General features: G+C 34.8%; 2 protein-coding genes across 4 annotated transcripts; one reads left to right on the top strand and one right to left on the bottom strand.

Annotated features, from left to right (window-relative positions):
* The first annotated feature begins 610 nt into the window (after positions 1-610).
* On the top strand, positions 611-1,705 carry LOC137741687 (NDR1/HIN1-like protein 6). Its single transcript, XM_068481390.2, has one exon. It carries the CDS (start codon positions 745-747, stop codon positions 1,531-1,533), a length of 789 nt encoding a protein of 262 aa, XP_068337491.2. The 5' UTR covers positions 611-744; the 3' UTR covers positions 1,534-1,705.
* A 209-nt stretch (positions 1,706-1,914) lies between these two features.
* NBS1 (nijmegen breakage syndrome 1) lies at positions 1,915-15,252 on the bottom strand. Of its 3 annotated transcripts, none has more exons than XR_011069326.2 (14): positions 14,943-15,191; positions 14,082-14,135; positions 13,616-13,880; positions 13,241-13,329; positions 11,507-11,637; positions 9,344-9,390; positions 9,129-9,237; positions 7,836-7,922; positions 5,214-5,379; positions 3,618-3,961; positions 3,089-3,150; positions 2,904-2,995; positions 2,704-2,794; positions 1,915-2,286 (listed from the first exon to the last, which is right to left on the bottom strand). XR_011069326.2 is itself a non-coding variant. In XM_068481388.2 (14 exons), the coding sequence occupies exons 1-13, from the start codon at positions 14,977-14,979 to the stop codon at positions 2,740-2,742; spliced, it is 1,548 nt and encodes a 515-aa protein (XP_068337489.2). In that variant the 5' UTR covers positions 14,980-15,252; the 3' UTR covers positions 1,915-2,286; positions 2,704-2,739. The 3 variants fall into 3 exon arrangements, 2 of the variants coding, with proteins under 2 accessions (XP_068337489.2, XP_088535119.1); XM_068481388.2 differs by having other exon boundaries at positions 2,894-2,995; positions 14,943-15,252; XM_088678993.1 differs by lacking the exons at positions 9,129-9,237; positions 9,344-9,390 and having other exon boundaries at positions 2,896-2,995; positions 14,943-15,187.
* Positions 15,253-16,543: the final 1,291 nt, after the last annotated feature.

The following is a 16,543-nucleotide window of genomic DNA, read 5'->3' as shown; positions in this document are numbered from 1 at the left end:
GCCCGTCATAACCGTTGCTCATTCCTATCCCCACCCTAACCCCATCAGCCGCCCCACTCCGACACCGGTTACCTCCCTACCGCTGGTGATCCCATCACCCTAAACCATGACTCATTTTAAAAAGAAAATAAAGAAAGAGGCTAAATCTGACTTTGCTCAACTGTCTACATCGTCGGATGTACTGGTTAATATGATCATATCTTTAACTTTAGGCGGGGACTCAACACCCACCGCCCCGCGCCGGGGAATGGGATTGGATGTTAAGGTCTTTCTCTCCTTTTGTTTTTATTTTTAAGGTCTTCTAGAAAGAAAGGTGTCCATTTAACACTTGGAGTTATCAGACGCGTGAACATATTGCTTTAAAAATAAGAAAAGCAAGAAGAAGTTTCCGGGGAACTTAAAGTCGTCGATTTTGCATACAGACGTATGTTTGTTGAATATTAGCACTATAGGGGCGCAGGTAAGACCTTCCTAATAAATAAAGATACAAAGGCGCCTACAAAGTCAAAAAAGGAAGCTTCAAATTTCAATCGTGTAATGTATACGACTCTTCTCCATTGTAGCCTTGAAAGTCCGTCCAAGCAGCCTATATAACATCAGATTAATACAAGCAGAAGAAGGAAATCTTCGCTCGCTGAGCTTACTTCTTTCTCTATAATTATCAGACCCCAAAAATCTTCGCTCTCGCTGATCATCTTTGTTGCTAGATAATACATAGGGTCGTACATACATAGGTCGAACTAAATGGCAGATCACCAAAAGATTCATCCAGTACTTGATCGAGATGTTGAGGCACCACATGCAGCAGCTGAGGTACCCTTGGTACCAAGGGGAGCTTCTAAGTCGGATAGAAGTGATCCTGCCGATCAGCAGGGCAAGTATCCTCCCTTACAACGACGTACCTTTCCAGTGATGCACTCCCCACCACCCATGCACAAGAAGAGAAGTTGTTGCCGCAGGTGCCTCTGTTGGACTATATGCCTGCTCGTGCTCCAAGTGGTGGTCATTGCGATCACTGGTGGAATTATATACCTCGTGTTCCGACCAAAGCTTCCAAAATATTCGGTGGACCAATTGCAAATAACCCAGTTCAATGTTAGCACTGATCAGACGAGCTTGTATGCTACTTTCGACGTGAACATCACCGCACGAAACCCCAACAAGAAGATCGGTATTTACTACGAAGGTGGCAGCCGCTTAAGCGTGTGGTATACACGCACTAAGCTTTGTGAAGGAGCTTTGCCAAAATTCTACCAGGGTCACCGCAACACCACGCAACTCCTGGTTCAGATGACAGGACAAAACCAAGATGCAAGCGGCCTGCTGACCGCTCTTCAACAACAGCAGCAACAGACGGGTAATGTTCCACTCACTCTCAGGGTCAGACAACCTGTAAAGATTAAACTCGGCAGCTTCAAGCTCCCAAAGATCTTCTTCGTGGTCAGGTGCAGGTTGGTAGTGGACAGTCTTTCGGAAAATAATGATATTACAATTCAAAGCAGTAGTTGCAAGTTCCGGGGGATTAGGCTGTAATATTTAGTTGTATCATTCTTTTAATTAATTAATACATTACATTTCATAAATAGGGCATAGGCTCATAGCTTGAGCGCGCGTCGTCTGTTGTCCCATAGGCGCAAGCTCTCTATTATTGGTAATATCACATTTCTTTTCTTCCATTAATAAAGATTTTTCGAGTTTTTTCACACTCGCTGGGCGGATTTGTACATAATTTATTGATTATTTCCCTGTTTATTCATTAATTAAAGTTCAAATAAATAAGCTATTCATAAGTACACCTTATAAATTGTTTCGAAAGTACATTCCCTTGGTGTGTCATGGTTTATGTTGTAGTGGCAGGGAACGGGCAACAACCTATTGCACTATGTACTGCTGTTACAATTTCACCTACCAGTCTAGTAAAAATCCATAAATTTTATTTTGTAAATCATAAATCCACCTGAAACATACTCTCACATCAAAGCACATTTCCTCAACAAAAACAAATATCTTAAAAGTTCAAACAAATCACGTTGCAGGAACAAAAAGAGCACAATGGTATAGTATTCTTTTCTCGTGTAGTCATATAATCTACATGCACATCCATTTCAGGATATCAATTTTGATATCAGTAAAGTATATACCAGAAAGTGAATAAAAGCGCCAATGACCGTTGGCCAGATCAAACTTGCCTGCTGGTCCTCATTTATAATTGTACATTGCTTGGGAGAACTACCTATGACTCCAGCATGCATTTAGTTGTGTGGTTTGCTGCTGTGATAGCTTTTCCTGCAGTATTCCAATTTTTTTCTAAGTAGACTGTAGACCGTTACAGTCTCTAAGATCGCTTCCAATCTACTAACATTTTTTCTCTTCATAATATAACATGCTATGTTGTCACACTGCCCTCTCAGAATTTTACCATAAATAAATTAATTCAAGATAATCAGCATCATATTAGATATAGCAATTTTAGTCAACAACTAAACAAGTTTAAATAGAATTGCAGCCAATATCAAATGTGTTGGGCTTCAAATTTGTGCATGATTAGTGCATTAAATCTACCGGCTGAATTGCAAAAAACAAATCCCATAAGTTATTTAAAATTGTAAAACTCACCAAAAATCAATTAATCTTGCCTAAAATGTGCGCATATAGACACAATGCATACATACACCTATTTAGCAATTCAAGATAACATTTTACCTTTCTGCTCTCTTTCGAGCGAGGAGTTCACCATTGTTAACCATGAGTAAGAATCCCACGAAGAGAACCAGCTACACCGCGATGAGGACCCCTATATCATTGAAACAGATGGTAAGTTCTCAGGCATATCCTCTTCTGTTGGGTGGAGAGAGAGAGAGAGAGAGAGAGAGAGAGAGAGAGAGAGAGATACACTTCATTACTGAATAACTCTTCAGAAATGGCTTCCATTTGCTTTCTCCTTTTCTCTTCTTTCACAGACTCTACCATTTCCTCACTCCCATAGTCAGAATCTCTATCATCAAGAAACAAAGAAAAGATAAGGGTAACCTGATGATACTCTAAACATCATAAACTAGTTGGACAGGCTTGATAAAATGGATCTTACTTATATGGGGACTTCAAGAATGGAATAAGTCTGCTGAAGCTATTCCCGGATCGAGTATTTGTCTGTAATTCCAATTTGGAGTGGAGATAGAACATAGGGTCTTTCAAAATCCAAAATATCAAGACAATTGTATTCATTTCTGTTATAAATCGGTGTACTTAAAAAACACACAGTAAACATAAAGTGCATAATCCTTTTTCCCATAACATGCAAAAAGAACCTTGGACAACCTTTTTCGTATATAAGCCAAACACTAATAGGCTTATCTAATATATGGGATTGATTTAACTGCTGCATAAATCAGTAAAATCCCAAACTGGACAGGATCTAAAGATGTATTTTGTCTTGACAAGCCAAAATATAAAATTAAAAGACTAGCACAGATTGAAACCTCAACATACACCAGGTTTATTCAGAAGTTGATAATGCACCATCTCTTGACATGCCAATGTATGAACTAAAGGGTTTGGCTCATATCACTACCCATTACCCAATAACCATATGGAACTGAGAAAGATTAGAGCATTACCTTTCTGAAGCGTTTGAAATTTACAACTCTGTTGTTTGCAGTAGTAATAATGGCACAAGGTAGGCTTGTACTTCGCACAATCAAATCTTGGCTATAAATAATATCTGCAATTCCACTTTCAGACTCGTCAAGCTTGCCCCTCATGTCACTACTTCGTCTAGAGCTCATGACATAGTTATCCTCAGATTTGATAGCTGCATAACTCATGCAGATTTCATGGGGTACAGTTTCAACAACTCCTTTGGTCCCAACAGATGAAGTTGCCAGAACTGAAGTGGCCATTTCTTCTGCATCAGAATCAGCTACCACAGTTTCATCTGTGGAGCATGAAGATGATACAACTACTGCAAAACAACAAAGATTCAGGTACACTGCCTTGCAGAACACACACACACACACACACACCCACGTACTTGCATCTCACTAATAGATAATATTCTCGCACTTCAATGAAAATAGAAATAGTGTAGAGGTCATACAAAGAGTACTCACAGGAAAGAGAAAAGTGGCCAAGTAATTTTTATTTAGTGACATTATCTGCTACATATAAGGTGAGAGCTAGGTAATCTAGAAGGATTTCAAGTTAAAATGAAAGATATTAGACCCTAAAATATTATTGACACTCAAAGTGTTAGTGGCATTCTCTTGGAACAGATAAAGGTTTCACTTGTTTCTAGAAACAGCACAAGCCACATATATAAATACCCATTAAACCTTTGTAGTTAAGGAAACTGCATGTCTCTTGATCCATATGATTGAAGGCATAATGGGCACAGCTATTTCAGAAAGACTACAAACTTTTCTACACCAAAATCGCTTCAGAAACGTACTTAGAACTCAAAAGAAAAAGGCTTAATTAAGATATATGACTTTGAAACTTCCGTGCAAAATATTTCTTCCAGAAGGCCAAGCTTCTTAAATGTCTAGCTACTCAGTCCAAACTGTCAGAACTGTTAAAGGGTATCATTGCATTGTCGAATCATCTTTTGTGACAGTAGACATTACTTGTGGAGGGAATGTAATCTCTGTTCTTAAACCAATCTGATCATCTTTAGTCACTCTATTATTTCACTATGTCAAAAGAGAATTTGGTCACATGGGGCAAGGCTAGTGAATTAAGTCTGAAAATAACACAACTAGGTGTATTAGCTGCATATCTGTACCCTTTGAGCTGGAGTTTTGATTTCAGAAGTGTTATTTCAGATTTATGTTGAAAGAGAGTACAATCTCAAGGGGAAAGACTAGTGGCCTTATGAGCCAGAGTGCATCCCCAATTGAAACTCCTATTTCTCTTATCACTTCAATAGAAATTGAATGGAAGTAAACGCTCATTTTCGTCAAGCAAGATTGCTATCTATTAAAGATAGAGGATCTATATGTTTATTTGTTAATATAAATAACTAGACAGTGCATAATCTAAACAATTACAGATTCATAATCTCCCAATATCTTTTGTCCTTGTCACAGTTAGGCAGAGCAACCAATCCACTACGACGATGTAAGTAAATCTTTCATAAGTACAAATAACACAATGCATAGTACTATTTGAGTCAATCAGTTGGGCACATTTATCAAACAGATAAAAAGAATACTTACCGCAAGGTGACTTTAACATGGATGTATCCAACCGTCCATTTAAAATGGCACATATTAACCCAATCTCATTCACTCTTAAAAGTGAACCAAGCTTATTGAACCCAGCATCTGATAATCGTTCTGGGATAACACATACAACACGATCATTTTCTCCACAAACTGAGCTCTGAAAGAAAATATACATTAAAAAGATTCAGAAAAAAAAAAAAGCCAAAATGTAATATCACACAAGCCATGCTCCATATGACAAAATTGGGTTTAAGGCATTATTTGTAAAGAAGGATGAAGAGTTAATCTTCAAGATTTTAAACGCCAATAAAATGATGCCATAAATTATAAGCCTAAGTACATAGGAAGCATGAGCTTTATTACCTTGGCCAAAATGACATGAATACAGAAAGCAACAGATAAACACTGAAAACTGGTTAATATTTTAAATCTTTCATACAGACCAAAGCAGATGAGTCACTCAAAATTTGAAAATTGAATATGAACTGTTATATGGCAGTCAATGTTGAAAGAACTGTAAGCAACCAAACTCACCATACAGCTACATGAATTTTATCCAGAGAAGATGACACTCACTGTCTGGATTTGAACACTGTTTCAGTAGTACACCAAGTGTCATAATACAAGTGATTAGTACGTGCCCTGTGGCCCAATGGATTAATCAGTTTGTGATATTTTTTTGTTCTCTCCTCTTGTCTCCCTCAACTTGTCCTAATAAATCAACTTATTAATCCATTGGGCCTTGGCTAGTACTTGCCGGACTCGTGCCCATGTGTCCTCCTGTTTCTTCAAGCCTAAAACTAAAACTACACTGAAAATCTTCCGTTATCTCTCTATGAAACAATTCTTTCAATTTCATGGTTCACTTCTAGATGTACTGATGTTTTTTATATTTGTCAAGCTTTGTGATATTTTTTGATAAGGTTGGGAAATATGCTGGTGAGGTTAGGTGTAGTGCTCGGTTAATCACAATGGTAATGTTGAGATTTTTTCTTTTTCAAGTAAAAACCGTTGTTTAGTGTGATGGGAACACGGTTCGGTAAACAAGTGTAATAATACAATTTGTTGGATTTTCACACACACACTTCTAAATGTATGTAACTACAAAAGCTTTGTGATATTTTTTTGTTCTCTCCTCTTGTCTCCCTCAACTTTTCCTAATAAATTAACTTATTAATCCATACTACCACCACAAATCCCTTTCTATTTATCAGATATTTGTCAAAGCCAACTCCTCTGACAACCCACCACAAATTGCTTTTGAATATATACGGATTCCTAAGCCCATATGGTAAAGTGGTTCATAGCATAAAACTTATATATCGAGGTCCTGTGGTGAACTAATAACATTAATATTTGTGTTTTTCTACATATTGGATAGTGTGTAGTGTTATCCAATTGCAATTGAATATCAAGTGTTACGAACCCTAAACCCTTAACCACAAGAGCTCCACAATCTGGCCCAAGCTCTATGACGCAGCATGAAGCAATCAAAGGGTTACCAACATAATCCCTAGTAGAACAAAGTCTGGAGTCCACCCAAAAATTGAGAGAAACCCCAAAGGTTAACCATTGATTAATGATTGAATGAATACAATTGTTACATCCAACGACTTAAATAAAAGATTGCAACCGCTTGGAACAACTTAAAGGACTCTAGGAATTAAAACAACCTTAATTAAACATTAATCAGATGTAAAGATCCGATTTTTATTACAAACCATTAAACTGTGTTTTGGAAGCCTAAATGAGTTCAGATGGCCTTAGAACATGACGAGCTCATGGTATACCATATCGATTGAATCCAATATTTCTCGATGCCTATTATGTTTCCATATCGATTGAATCCAATATTTCTCAACTCTAATTCTTGTTATTTAGAATTTGAAACATTTTATTTTCTTTATACTTCTTCGTTAGAATTGACCCATATCTTGTACTACATCACTCTAAAAAGCTAAACCTATTACATCCAGGAAAACAAATGGCAGTCATCTCTCTAACTAGAAAGGATCATAGGAACAACTTACAGCTGCCCCCTATCCAAATTAAGAAAGTAAACGAACATCTGTAAAAAGAACAGATACAGAAGCCTATAAAGAAGCCAACACCTCACTCTTTCACATAAAGATGTGACCCTAGCCTTTTCTTGAATATTTCATTATTTTGGCGTTCCTCTCTCACCAAAACAGCAAATATCCCAACAACAAAAAAGGCCAGTGTATTTTAGCTGATAAAAATCGGGAAACACCACATACATATCCATAATCTTTCAAAGTGTAGAATTCTCTTGTCAATTTTATTTGAACAAAATAAAAACTAAAAAATCTCGTTTTGTGCAAAAAAAATTTAAACTAAGGAGTCCAAATATCACATTTTCCACACATCAAAGTAAATCAAGAGTCAACCAGCTAATAACACACAAATGATAATAAAAACATGGAAAAAAAATGGTAATGTTACTATATAGAGAGAATTTTTCTTATATAAGAACTTTAAATACAGACAAAGTAAAAAATATATATCACTAAAGCAGACATCATAATTTGCAAAGGGAACTTAAAAAAATGTTCGTGCAAAAATGTAGCGATATTGTAAAACAGAGAATCATACTTGGCTCTTCAAATTAAACCCATCAATGGAAAGTATCTTTGCACCACTCACTTCCAGTAAGGACCACAAGCGATCCATGAATTTATACTGTAAAAGCACAAAATATATAGATTAGCATATTGTGCAATCATTTCAATTTACTCTACACATGAGAATTGAGATTTCAAATATGGATTTATTTTGTAAAAGCACAAAAGTACTGTAAGACATAAATGGGTGAAGTTCATGTAGACCCCCACACAGGTTTTCATTTATTCTACTCACACCCCTCAGGTTTCAGTAATGCTGATGACACAATTACTGATGACATGACAACCTCTGCTGATGATGATTATTAACAGAATATGCTTTTTAACTAAATTTGAAAGACAAAAGGAAAAATTTAACCCCACCAGAACATAATTAAGCAAGAATTTTTCTGTTTCTAACAAAAATCATTTCCTTAAAACAAAAAAATGAACTCTGGATGAAATCTGAAAATACTAAATCAACTCTGTAAGAAAAAATGCAAAAAAGTAAATTTAACTCAAAAGTCCTGAGTTGGACACCGCTCAGGCTCTCTGTCCTCATCACCTCACCCAGTGCATGTTATTCTGTTCAACCGTCCTTTGTCAGTCTCCAGTGTCCGCCACTGACATAACGCAATAGATCACAGCCGTTTCAAGTAAAAGACCATGTACCTCCTCTTCCTTTCTTGCTTTTGGGTGTCCAGGGATGCATTTATTTGTCATTTCAACACCTCCATTGCAGGTGCCTACTGCCTTCAATCTTTCAATTTTATTTATCGACTACTGAATTCAGGTTTAGGTTTAGAGAACATGGGTTTCTTATTTAATTTTTTTAACTATAATGACTCTCGTGCCCTTTGACTGTTAGTAAGAATTAAGCGGTGTGAACAATATAGGGTATTAACGGAATTAATGAAACTTTAGGGGTCTGAGCGAAATAAGTCAATCTTAGGGGATGTCGTTGGACTTCACCCAAAATGAATATATGGATTGGAGAGAGCAACAAAAAATTCATTAAATCTGCATGAAACAATTTACAACTTCTACAAATCATACTGTAGCAATAAAACTTTCAGTGTGGAGTCTGCATGATAATCTGTGTTTGGTTATCAGTTTGTCAACAGCTGAATGCACAGTTGTGAACATTTAAAAAATTTCTCTAATATAAAAAGTGATGAAACTTCATGCATTTCGAACCACTAATAAAAGTTAAACTTGTTAGATTTCAGCAAAAGTAAAATAAAATTGAATATTCTAAAAAAATTATGGGAGTCAAAACTTTTACCACAGGTTTGGAGTCCAACAAAAACGTGTATCCTTCTAAACAGTTTTCACGAGTTTTCGGATCTGTAAGTTTGACTGATACTCCTTCCACTGTTAGTGTTGGAGCAAAGCTGATTACGGGATAGATGAAAGCATACTTTTATCAGAACAACCATTGCTAATCTACAAGGAACTCAATGAAGTTAAATCCAAAACTAGATCATAATTAACACTCACGATTCACACCCAGGAAGCTCATTGCGAATGTTTTTTTCTGCAAGAAACTAAAAAAACAGCAGCAATCAGCAATAATAGAAAACAGGAATAAACTATGCTATGAAGAATTTCCCATCAACTTAGTTCTAAATAGTTCTAGGTTTAGGTAACAAAAAAAAAAAATGTATTATACTATTATATTATGTGTGAATTTCCACTTAAGAAAATTAGTACTTTTAGATGATGTTCTGATACCAGTGCTCATTTCGAAAATGCCAACAATGTGGGATAATATATTCAAAACATAAAAGAAAGAAAAAAAAGTACAGGAAGAACTCTACAAACACAACAGATGGAAACATGCTGGCTATTTAAAGAAAGATCTTTGAGTCAAATTCGCATCAAGCAACGTATAAACAAGAAGTAATGGTAAGGAAATCAAACACAAACTGCAACGAAGTTGAAGTTCAATGAAGTCAATGTGTAATCAAATTTTCAATTTTTTTAAGAAGAAACAAATTTATATTGCAAAACAAACAATAAAAATACAAGAGCTGACAAGAAGTTCGCAAAAGCATATGCATCCACGTACAATCATACTTCCATTTCCTTTCACAACACTGAGAGTTAGTCAGGAATAATTTGTGCCATATACAATCCCCTTCACTGTCTTAATCCATCACTTATACAATAGGAAAGTGACTAGTCTCATCACCCTTAAGATCTATTATATTTGATTCATCCTCAAAGCATAAAGAGGCCCCAACATTTTGTATCACAATTTTCTAGATCACAGTAATTAAGACTAAAATGAGTCTTATTTCCTAAAAGCATATCTTAAGCAAGGCGACAGTTACAAGGTCCCCTTTGTTAATAGAAGCTTTGATTATTATGTTATGCAACAGGGATATCTCATTGAATAAGATTACGTAATTGAGTAAGTGAGGCACAGACCCCCATTATATTGTCTTCATTCCGCTTTTCTCATTTAAACTTTTGTAAGCACCACAAATATGATAATAGATGAAACACAGAAGTCAAAGCAAGTGCTACCAAGCCATTATAATACACGTTTATCACAAGAGACCAGTCAAAGATTTTAAAAAGGGAGACTTTGGATGCAGTCCCTAGCTATAAATATTCTTTGACTGAAACCTTGTTGGTTTTCAATTTTTGATCCAAGTCCCTGAAATTAATGTGATAATTTATTTCTATGTACGTTACTATATTGTTTAAATTAAAAATTGAAATTTATAGTTGTTTATATTAATGAGATTTTAAATAAAAAACCATAATTTGTGGGATTAAAAATATAAATATACTATTGTGTGTGTGTGTGTGTGTGTGTGTGTGTGTGTAAACATGGGTACATCAATCAAAATTAACCAAAAAATTATTGTATCAAAACATGGGTACATTCTTCAAAATAACAAAAATAAAAAAATAAAAAAAGATATTAGGCTTAATAAAATTAGTAAATTTCTTCAATTAAACTTAACATGGATACATTCTCAAATCAAAGAAAAAAGAATGTACCCATATAAGTTTAAAAATGGATTAGGAAAAAAATTGAATAAATTTTATATAAAAAAAAAAAGGGTACATTTTACATATAACAAATTGGTATATTTAAGAATGAGTACATTTTAAGATTAAAAATTAAAAAAAAAATTACATGAATGGTACATATAATTAGCATGGGTACATTTAGCAAAATTAAAAATGGGTACATATAAATAAAAAAAAATATGGGTACAAATACAAATAAAACTTTATAAAATATGGGCACAAAAAGTAAAAATAAAAAGAATATGGGTACAAATTAAAACTAAAAAGAAAAAATGGTACAAATTAAAAAAGGGTTGCAAATTAAAAATGGGTACAAACTAAAAATAAAAATATATGATAAAAAATTTAGCCATAAATATAAATATACTAATTGTAACAGTTTTAACATTAAATGAATATATTTAGAAATAAAAAATATTTTATTATTGAAATAATTAATGATGTTATTAATACCAAGGACCTTGATCAAAAATTGAAAAGGAATACAGTTTTAATCAATGGAGTAGCAAAAGGAAGGATGAGAACCTAATTTCTCCTTTAAAAAATATTTATACTCAATAATTTGAAGCACAATTCACTCAAGAATAGCAATGAATGATCTGAACATTGGCCCACCTCAACCCAACTACCAAGAACAATAGGTTTCTTTGCCACAATAGCATCCACTATATCTTCTTTCACTGGCATGAGTTGGTCAACAAGGACATGTGTGCACTCCTGATTTAGATGATAAGTGACATGAGCACCTAATGAAAGCATAATAGTTAGCAACCATCACAACATCACTCTAGTAATTAGACAAGCACATATCACTCAGTTAGATTCAAATGCTGCTAACCAAAAAACCATGAGGAAAGCAAATAAAGGAAGAAATTCGTGTAAAGATATTGGAAGCTCCCCTATTCCACTCCAACATAACACCAAAATGCATCATGGAATAGACCTTTAAATGTGTTTCATTAGACTTTCAAGTTTCAACAAATCACCACTCCAACCCCAAAAAGCACACCCACCACTAAGCACACAAGAAGTTTTTGCGGAGAACATAACCCCCCCCCCCCCCCCCCCCCCCCGCTCTCTTCCCATTTTCTCCTCCTCCTAACCAATCATCAAAATACTGTAATGTATAGTAGTCCTTGAAATCTTAGCAGGAACCAAAGCAGTGGTTGGTTCGGACAAATGTCCAAGGAGACACACTTCTCAGGATCTTGTTATGTTCTCTTCCAACCTTGTATCATTTTGGGAAATGCAAAGAGGATCAGTTTTAGGAACAAATATCTGGACAGGGGAAGGGAGGGGATTACTTCTTCAATGTTTCTTTATAAGACTTCCATAAACAACATATCTAATGTCTATAACTTACTTTTCATCATCGGGGTTGAATCTTTTCAGAGAAAATTTGAGTGGTGTTGAGATTGAGGAGCTGTCTTCTCTCCTCTCTTTTATTGAAAGTACATCCCTTACTTTCTTGATATTAGACAGAAGGTCTAGTGAATTTTTAAGTCTGGTAAGTCTCTTTCTGCATATTAATTGATGATTATATTGTCTTTCAAGCCATTGTTAGTGATATGGAAGGGATAAACAAACAACAATTTCTAGCTCGAATGGTAGTTTCTGAAAGAATGAATACTTGTGAGGCCCTTCACAGAAAAGCCAATCACTTAGTTCTTAGTTTTTTGTTTCTTTGAGACTGCAGAATAAACTTTTTCAGATAGGTAACCGGTAAGAAGACAACGGTCTTGTATTAGATAAAATGTGACTGATATTCTTGGATGGATTGGTCAGACAGGAGCGACTTAACTTTTTTAATTTAGTGCAGCATATTACTTAAGGGATAAAACCAAATTGTTGCCTCAGTTGCTTCTAATTTCTAAGCTGTTGTTTCTTCCTTCATTATTTTGGCAATTTTGTTCCTTTGACCTTTGTTTTCAGGTTACTGGAGTCTATTTTTATGAGTGCTTTTATTTTAGTGCACTGCTGGATCACTTTCTGTCTTACCACTATTTATTTTATATAATAATCACAATTTCCTATCCTCCACAATAATAGGGCGAGGCTGATATTCTATCTGATTAATTTTTCAAAAACAGTAATAAAAGTAAACCAATGTCTATAAGAATCGGGCTTAATTATTAAAAGCACAAGCATCTGAATACAATGAATTATAAGAGCCCGACCCCTATTTTCTATGTTAACATATACTTTCTACATTAACATTTAACTGTTGTTGTCAGAAAGCACACGTGAAACAACCTAGAGACATTTGCAGATGAAATATGACAAGGAAACATAACAGCATATGGGCCTGGAAATTTCACGTAAATAGTAAGTATCTCATGAATCACTAACCAATTGATGAAAGTTTATCTTCAAGGGGGTGATTCACTTGGGTTGGTTCCGAGCAGCACGCAAAGAAAATGAGTGGAACAAAGGAAAATCTGCTAGATATGTAATTACGAGATATAAGCATATCAATGCTAAAAAAAAATATATATATATATACATATATATAACCGGTGCAGTGTAATCCTTATTTAATAGCGTTCATTATCAACAGACATAGCTGTATCAGGTATCGTCCTTCAGCAGTTAGAATTTGATTTAAAAAACATAACCAAGTGAGTTGTGAAAGATACTATCATATTATAATATAAAATTTGAAACAGCTTTATTCATTAATGTGACACATGCAGAAAGTAAACTAAAAATAAACAGTTAAATTACCTGTAGATTGCATTGCCAGTTCCAAATGAAACCAAGTCTCCTTGCCTTAACGATGTTTCTCTATTGGGTAACTCATGAATCTTTTCCATTGATGTAAGGTTCTTGTTAATATATGTTCCATATTTTGAGCAATCTCTAATTCGAACTTTGGAAGATAATATAGAAGATTTTGTTTGCAGGGGAAGAGGGGCAATCATTGCATCAACAACTATTTCTGCATGAACCCGAGAAACTCCCTTATCTTTAGTGATATTTACATCACAACCTACAATGTTACATAAAGTTAGATGATTTAATACCTGGGGACACAACGAAAATATAAACAATTTAGTACTATAATCATTATTAGAACTGGACAAGTGGGCATGTCATAGAGGAAATTAGAGGAGGGTGAGAAACTAGTTTATCCAACAAAAAGAATTTCACGGAACTGGTGCACAAAAAATTTCAGCTAATTCTGGCATACCTTTCCGACCCACTTTGTACGTCCCCCTTGCAAAGATATAGTATTTATCTTCACCTGCCAGATTACGCCAGTTAGATATTGATGTGAACTGAATCCTTATCGAGATATTCAAAAGATAGAGATTTACAAGAACCTAAAGCATTGAGGAGGGAAAGGTTACAGATATCTAAATACACATTTTTCAGTGATGACTTCTACTCCACAATCCACATTCACAACTATAGAAGCTACAAGAGATACAGACACATGTGCTCATACTGTGAAAAACTGAAAATTAATAATCGTATTTGCCAGCTAATCATTGTTGTAACAGGGTCCAGATTAGTTATGATTAGTCTATAATTAGTATATTATAATGAGGTGATTAGTTATCTAATCATTATTATGATTCTGGTATAAATATCAGAACCTCTTCTCTGTGTATTCTTTCAAGTTTCAACACATATCAGTAGACAATAATATCTTTTTTTTCCAATTCTTCTCTCCAATCTCTCAGATTTCTCTTCACTCTTAGTCAAAAGATTAAGAAAAATTGTTGATTGGTAAGACCAGTTTTCTAGAAACAAAAATCTTAAAAGTGACTCAAAAACATCTTGTTTTCAATAAGTTTTCAAAACTCAAGGGGCTCTCCAATAAAAGAAAGTTGTTACTCAACAAAAACAGTTTCTACAAGTTCAATACCCAATGAGTTTTCAAAGTTTTATAAGAATAAAAAAAAATCACATGCATTCACAATTACGAAATTGAACTATATGATTTCTGATAAGTATTTTGAACAAATTTGTTCTAATCGAAAATGCAAATTCAAATTTCCTGGATAAGCGGGGCAAAAAAGAAAACTAAAATAGAGAGAGATGTTACCTGAGAGAGAGTCGGTAGGGAAGAAACCCCAAACCATGGTTCTCGAATTATTTCGAATTTACGGGAGATGACCGATGGATTGCCGGTGCCAGCCTTATACTGAGAAAGGTATTAACGACCTGTTGAGCAACTGCACCCCTTGTGCCCTCTGGAGGTTTTCGTTTGTAGTTATTGGGCTTATCTCCAACCGATCTAACTAGCCCGATCCAGAATTATATTATTATTAAAGGTAGATCTCAGTTTACAACCACGAAACTTTTTTATTTTTAACATTTGGTATATAAAGTTCATTTCATTCTAAATATTACCTAAAGTTGTAATTTTGAAACATTTTCAGATTACTGTTAAATCAGCAGCCACTAATTGATGACATGTCAACTAAGTGGACAATAATTGATCGTCACGTCAATATAAGCCATCTAAATATTTAAAATTTGATAAATTAATAAAATTTTAAAAAATAAAATAAAAAAATCAGGGCATCGTCTTCTACCTCACCTCACATGCCGCTCCCACCCGACCCTCCCTAGCCCGATCCAGAATTATATTATTATTAAAGGTAGATCTCAGTTTACAACCACGAAACTTTTTTATTTTTAACATTTGGTATATAAAGTTCATTTCATTCTAAATATTACCTAAAGTTGTAATTTTGAAACATTTTCAGATTACTGTTAAATCAGCAGCCACTAATTGATGACATGTCAACTAAGTGGACAATAATTGATCGTCACGTCAATATAAGCCATCTAAATATTTAAAATTTGATAAATTAATAAAATTTTAAAAAATAAAATAAAAAAATCAGGGCATCGTCTTCTACCTCACCTCACATGCCGCTCCCACCCGACCCTCCCTCCATTATTTCTTCTGCGCCCACCCAATTCCGACTCATCCATTGCCTCTTCTCTTTCGCAGAAGCCTTCAAAAAGCTCTCTACTTCTCCCAAATCCCCACAAACATTTCTGCCATTAGAACCCTAATTTCTAATTCCAGAGAGAGAAATTCAATACGCATAGAACAAAAATAGAAACTTTCTCTGCAAAATCGCAACTTTTTGGGCTCCGGAAATGGCCGACGCTTTGGTGCAAACGGCTGAGCTCCAAATCCAATCGGAGGGCTTTGCGGATTTAATGCCCGAATCGGAAACCGCGTCGAATCCACTTCAGAGGCGTATCGAGTTCCACCGAGCGAGGAAGCCCTTCAATGACCTTAACACTGATGGCGGTGACCCCAAGCCAATTGTAGGGGGTGGAGTCGGCGTCGTCGAGGGAGAGCTTGAAGTGTTGAATTTTTTTTTTTTTTCTGTACTTTTTAAAAAAAATTTAGTTTTTTTTTAATTAATTATTTTATTTTATTTTATTTTATTAATATCCATGTGGCGCCTAGTCATTATCTATATAGATGTCACGTCATCAGTTAACAACAAATTTAATAGCAATCTTAACAGATGTATGGGAATGGGATACATTTAATAGCAATCTTAACAAATGTATGAAAGTATCCCAAAATTATAACTTTATGTACTATTCTAAGATGAAAAAAACTTCATGTACCAAATGTTGAAAATTAAAAAATTTTAACGTAATGAACTGAGATTA

This window comes from Pyrus communis, chromosome 11, assembly GCF_041283825.1.
Source record: "Pyrus communis isolate YQ-2024b chromosome 11, ASM4128382v1, whole genome shotgun sequence".
Lineage (NCBI taxonomy): Eukaryota > Viridiplantae > Streptophyta > Magnoliopsida > Rosales > Rosaceae > Pyrus > Pyrus communis.
The sequence above is the reverse complement of the archived record's forward strand: the minus strand, read 5'-3'. Positions and strand labels throughout refer to the sequence as shown.

What these genes read in the sequence shown, in the direction of transcription:
- LOC137741687 (XM_068481390.2), top strand. Translation starts at nt 745, where the DNA reads ATGGCAGATCACCAAAAGATTCATCCAGTACTTGATCGAGATGTTGAG.
- NBS1 (XM_068481388.2), bottom strand. Translation starts at nt 14,979, where the DNA reads ATGGTTTGGGGTTTCTTCCCTACCGACTCTCTCTCAG. An exon ending in GTACAAAGTGGGTCGGAAAG is followed by an intron (nt 13,881 to 14,081) that starts GTATGCCAGAAT and finishes GTAACATTGTAG; the next exon opens with GTTGTGATGTAAATATCACT. An exon ending in ATTTCAAACGCTTCAGAAAG is followed by an intron (nt 3,151 to 3,617) that starts GTAATGCTCTAA and finishes TTGGAATTACAG; the next exon opens with ACAAATACTCGATCCGGGAA.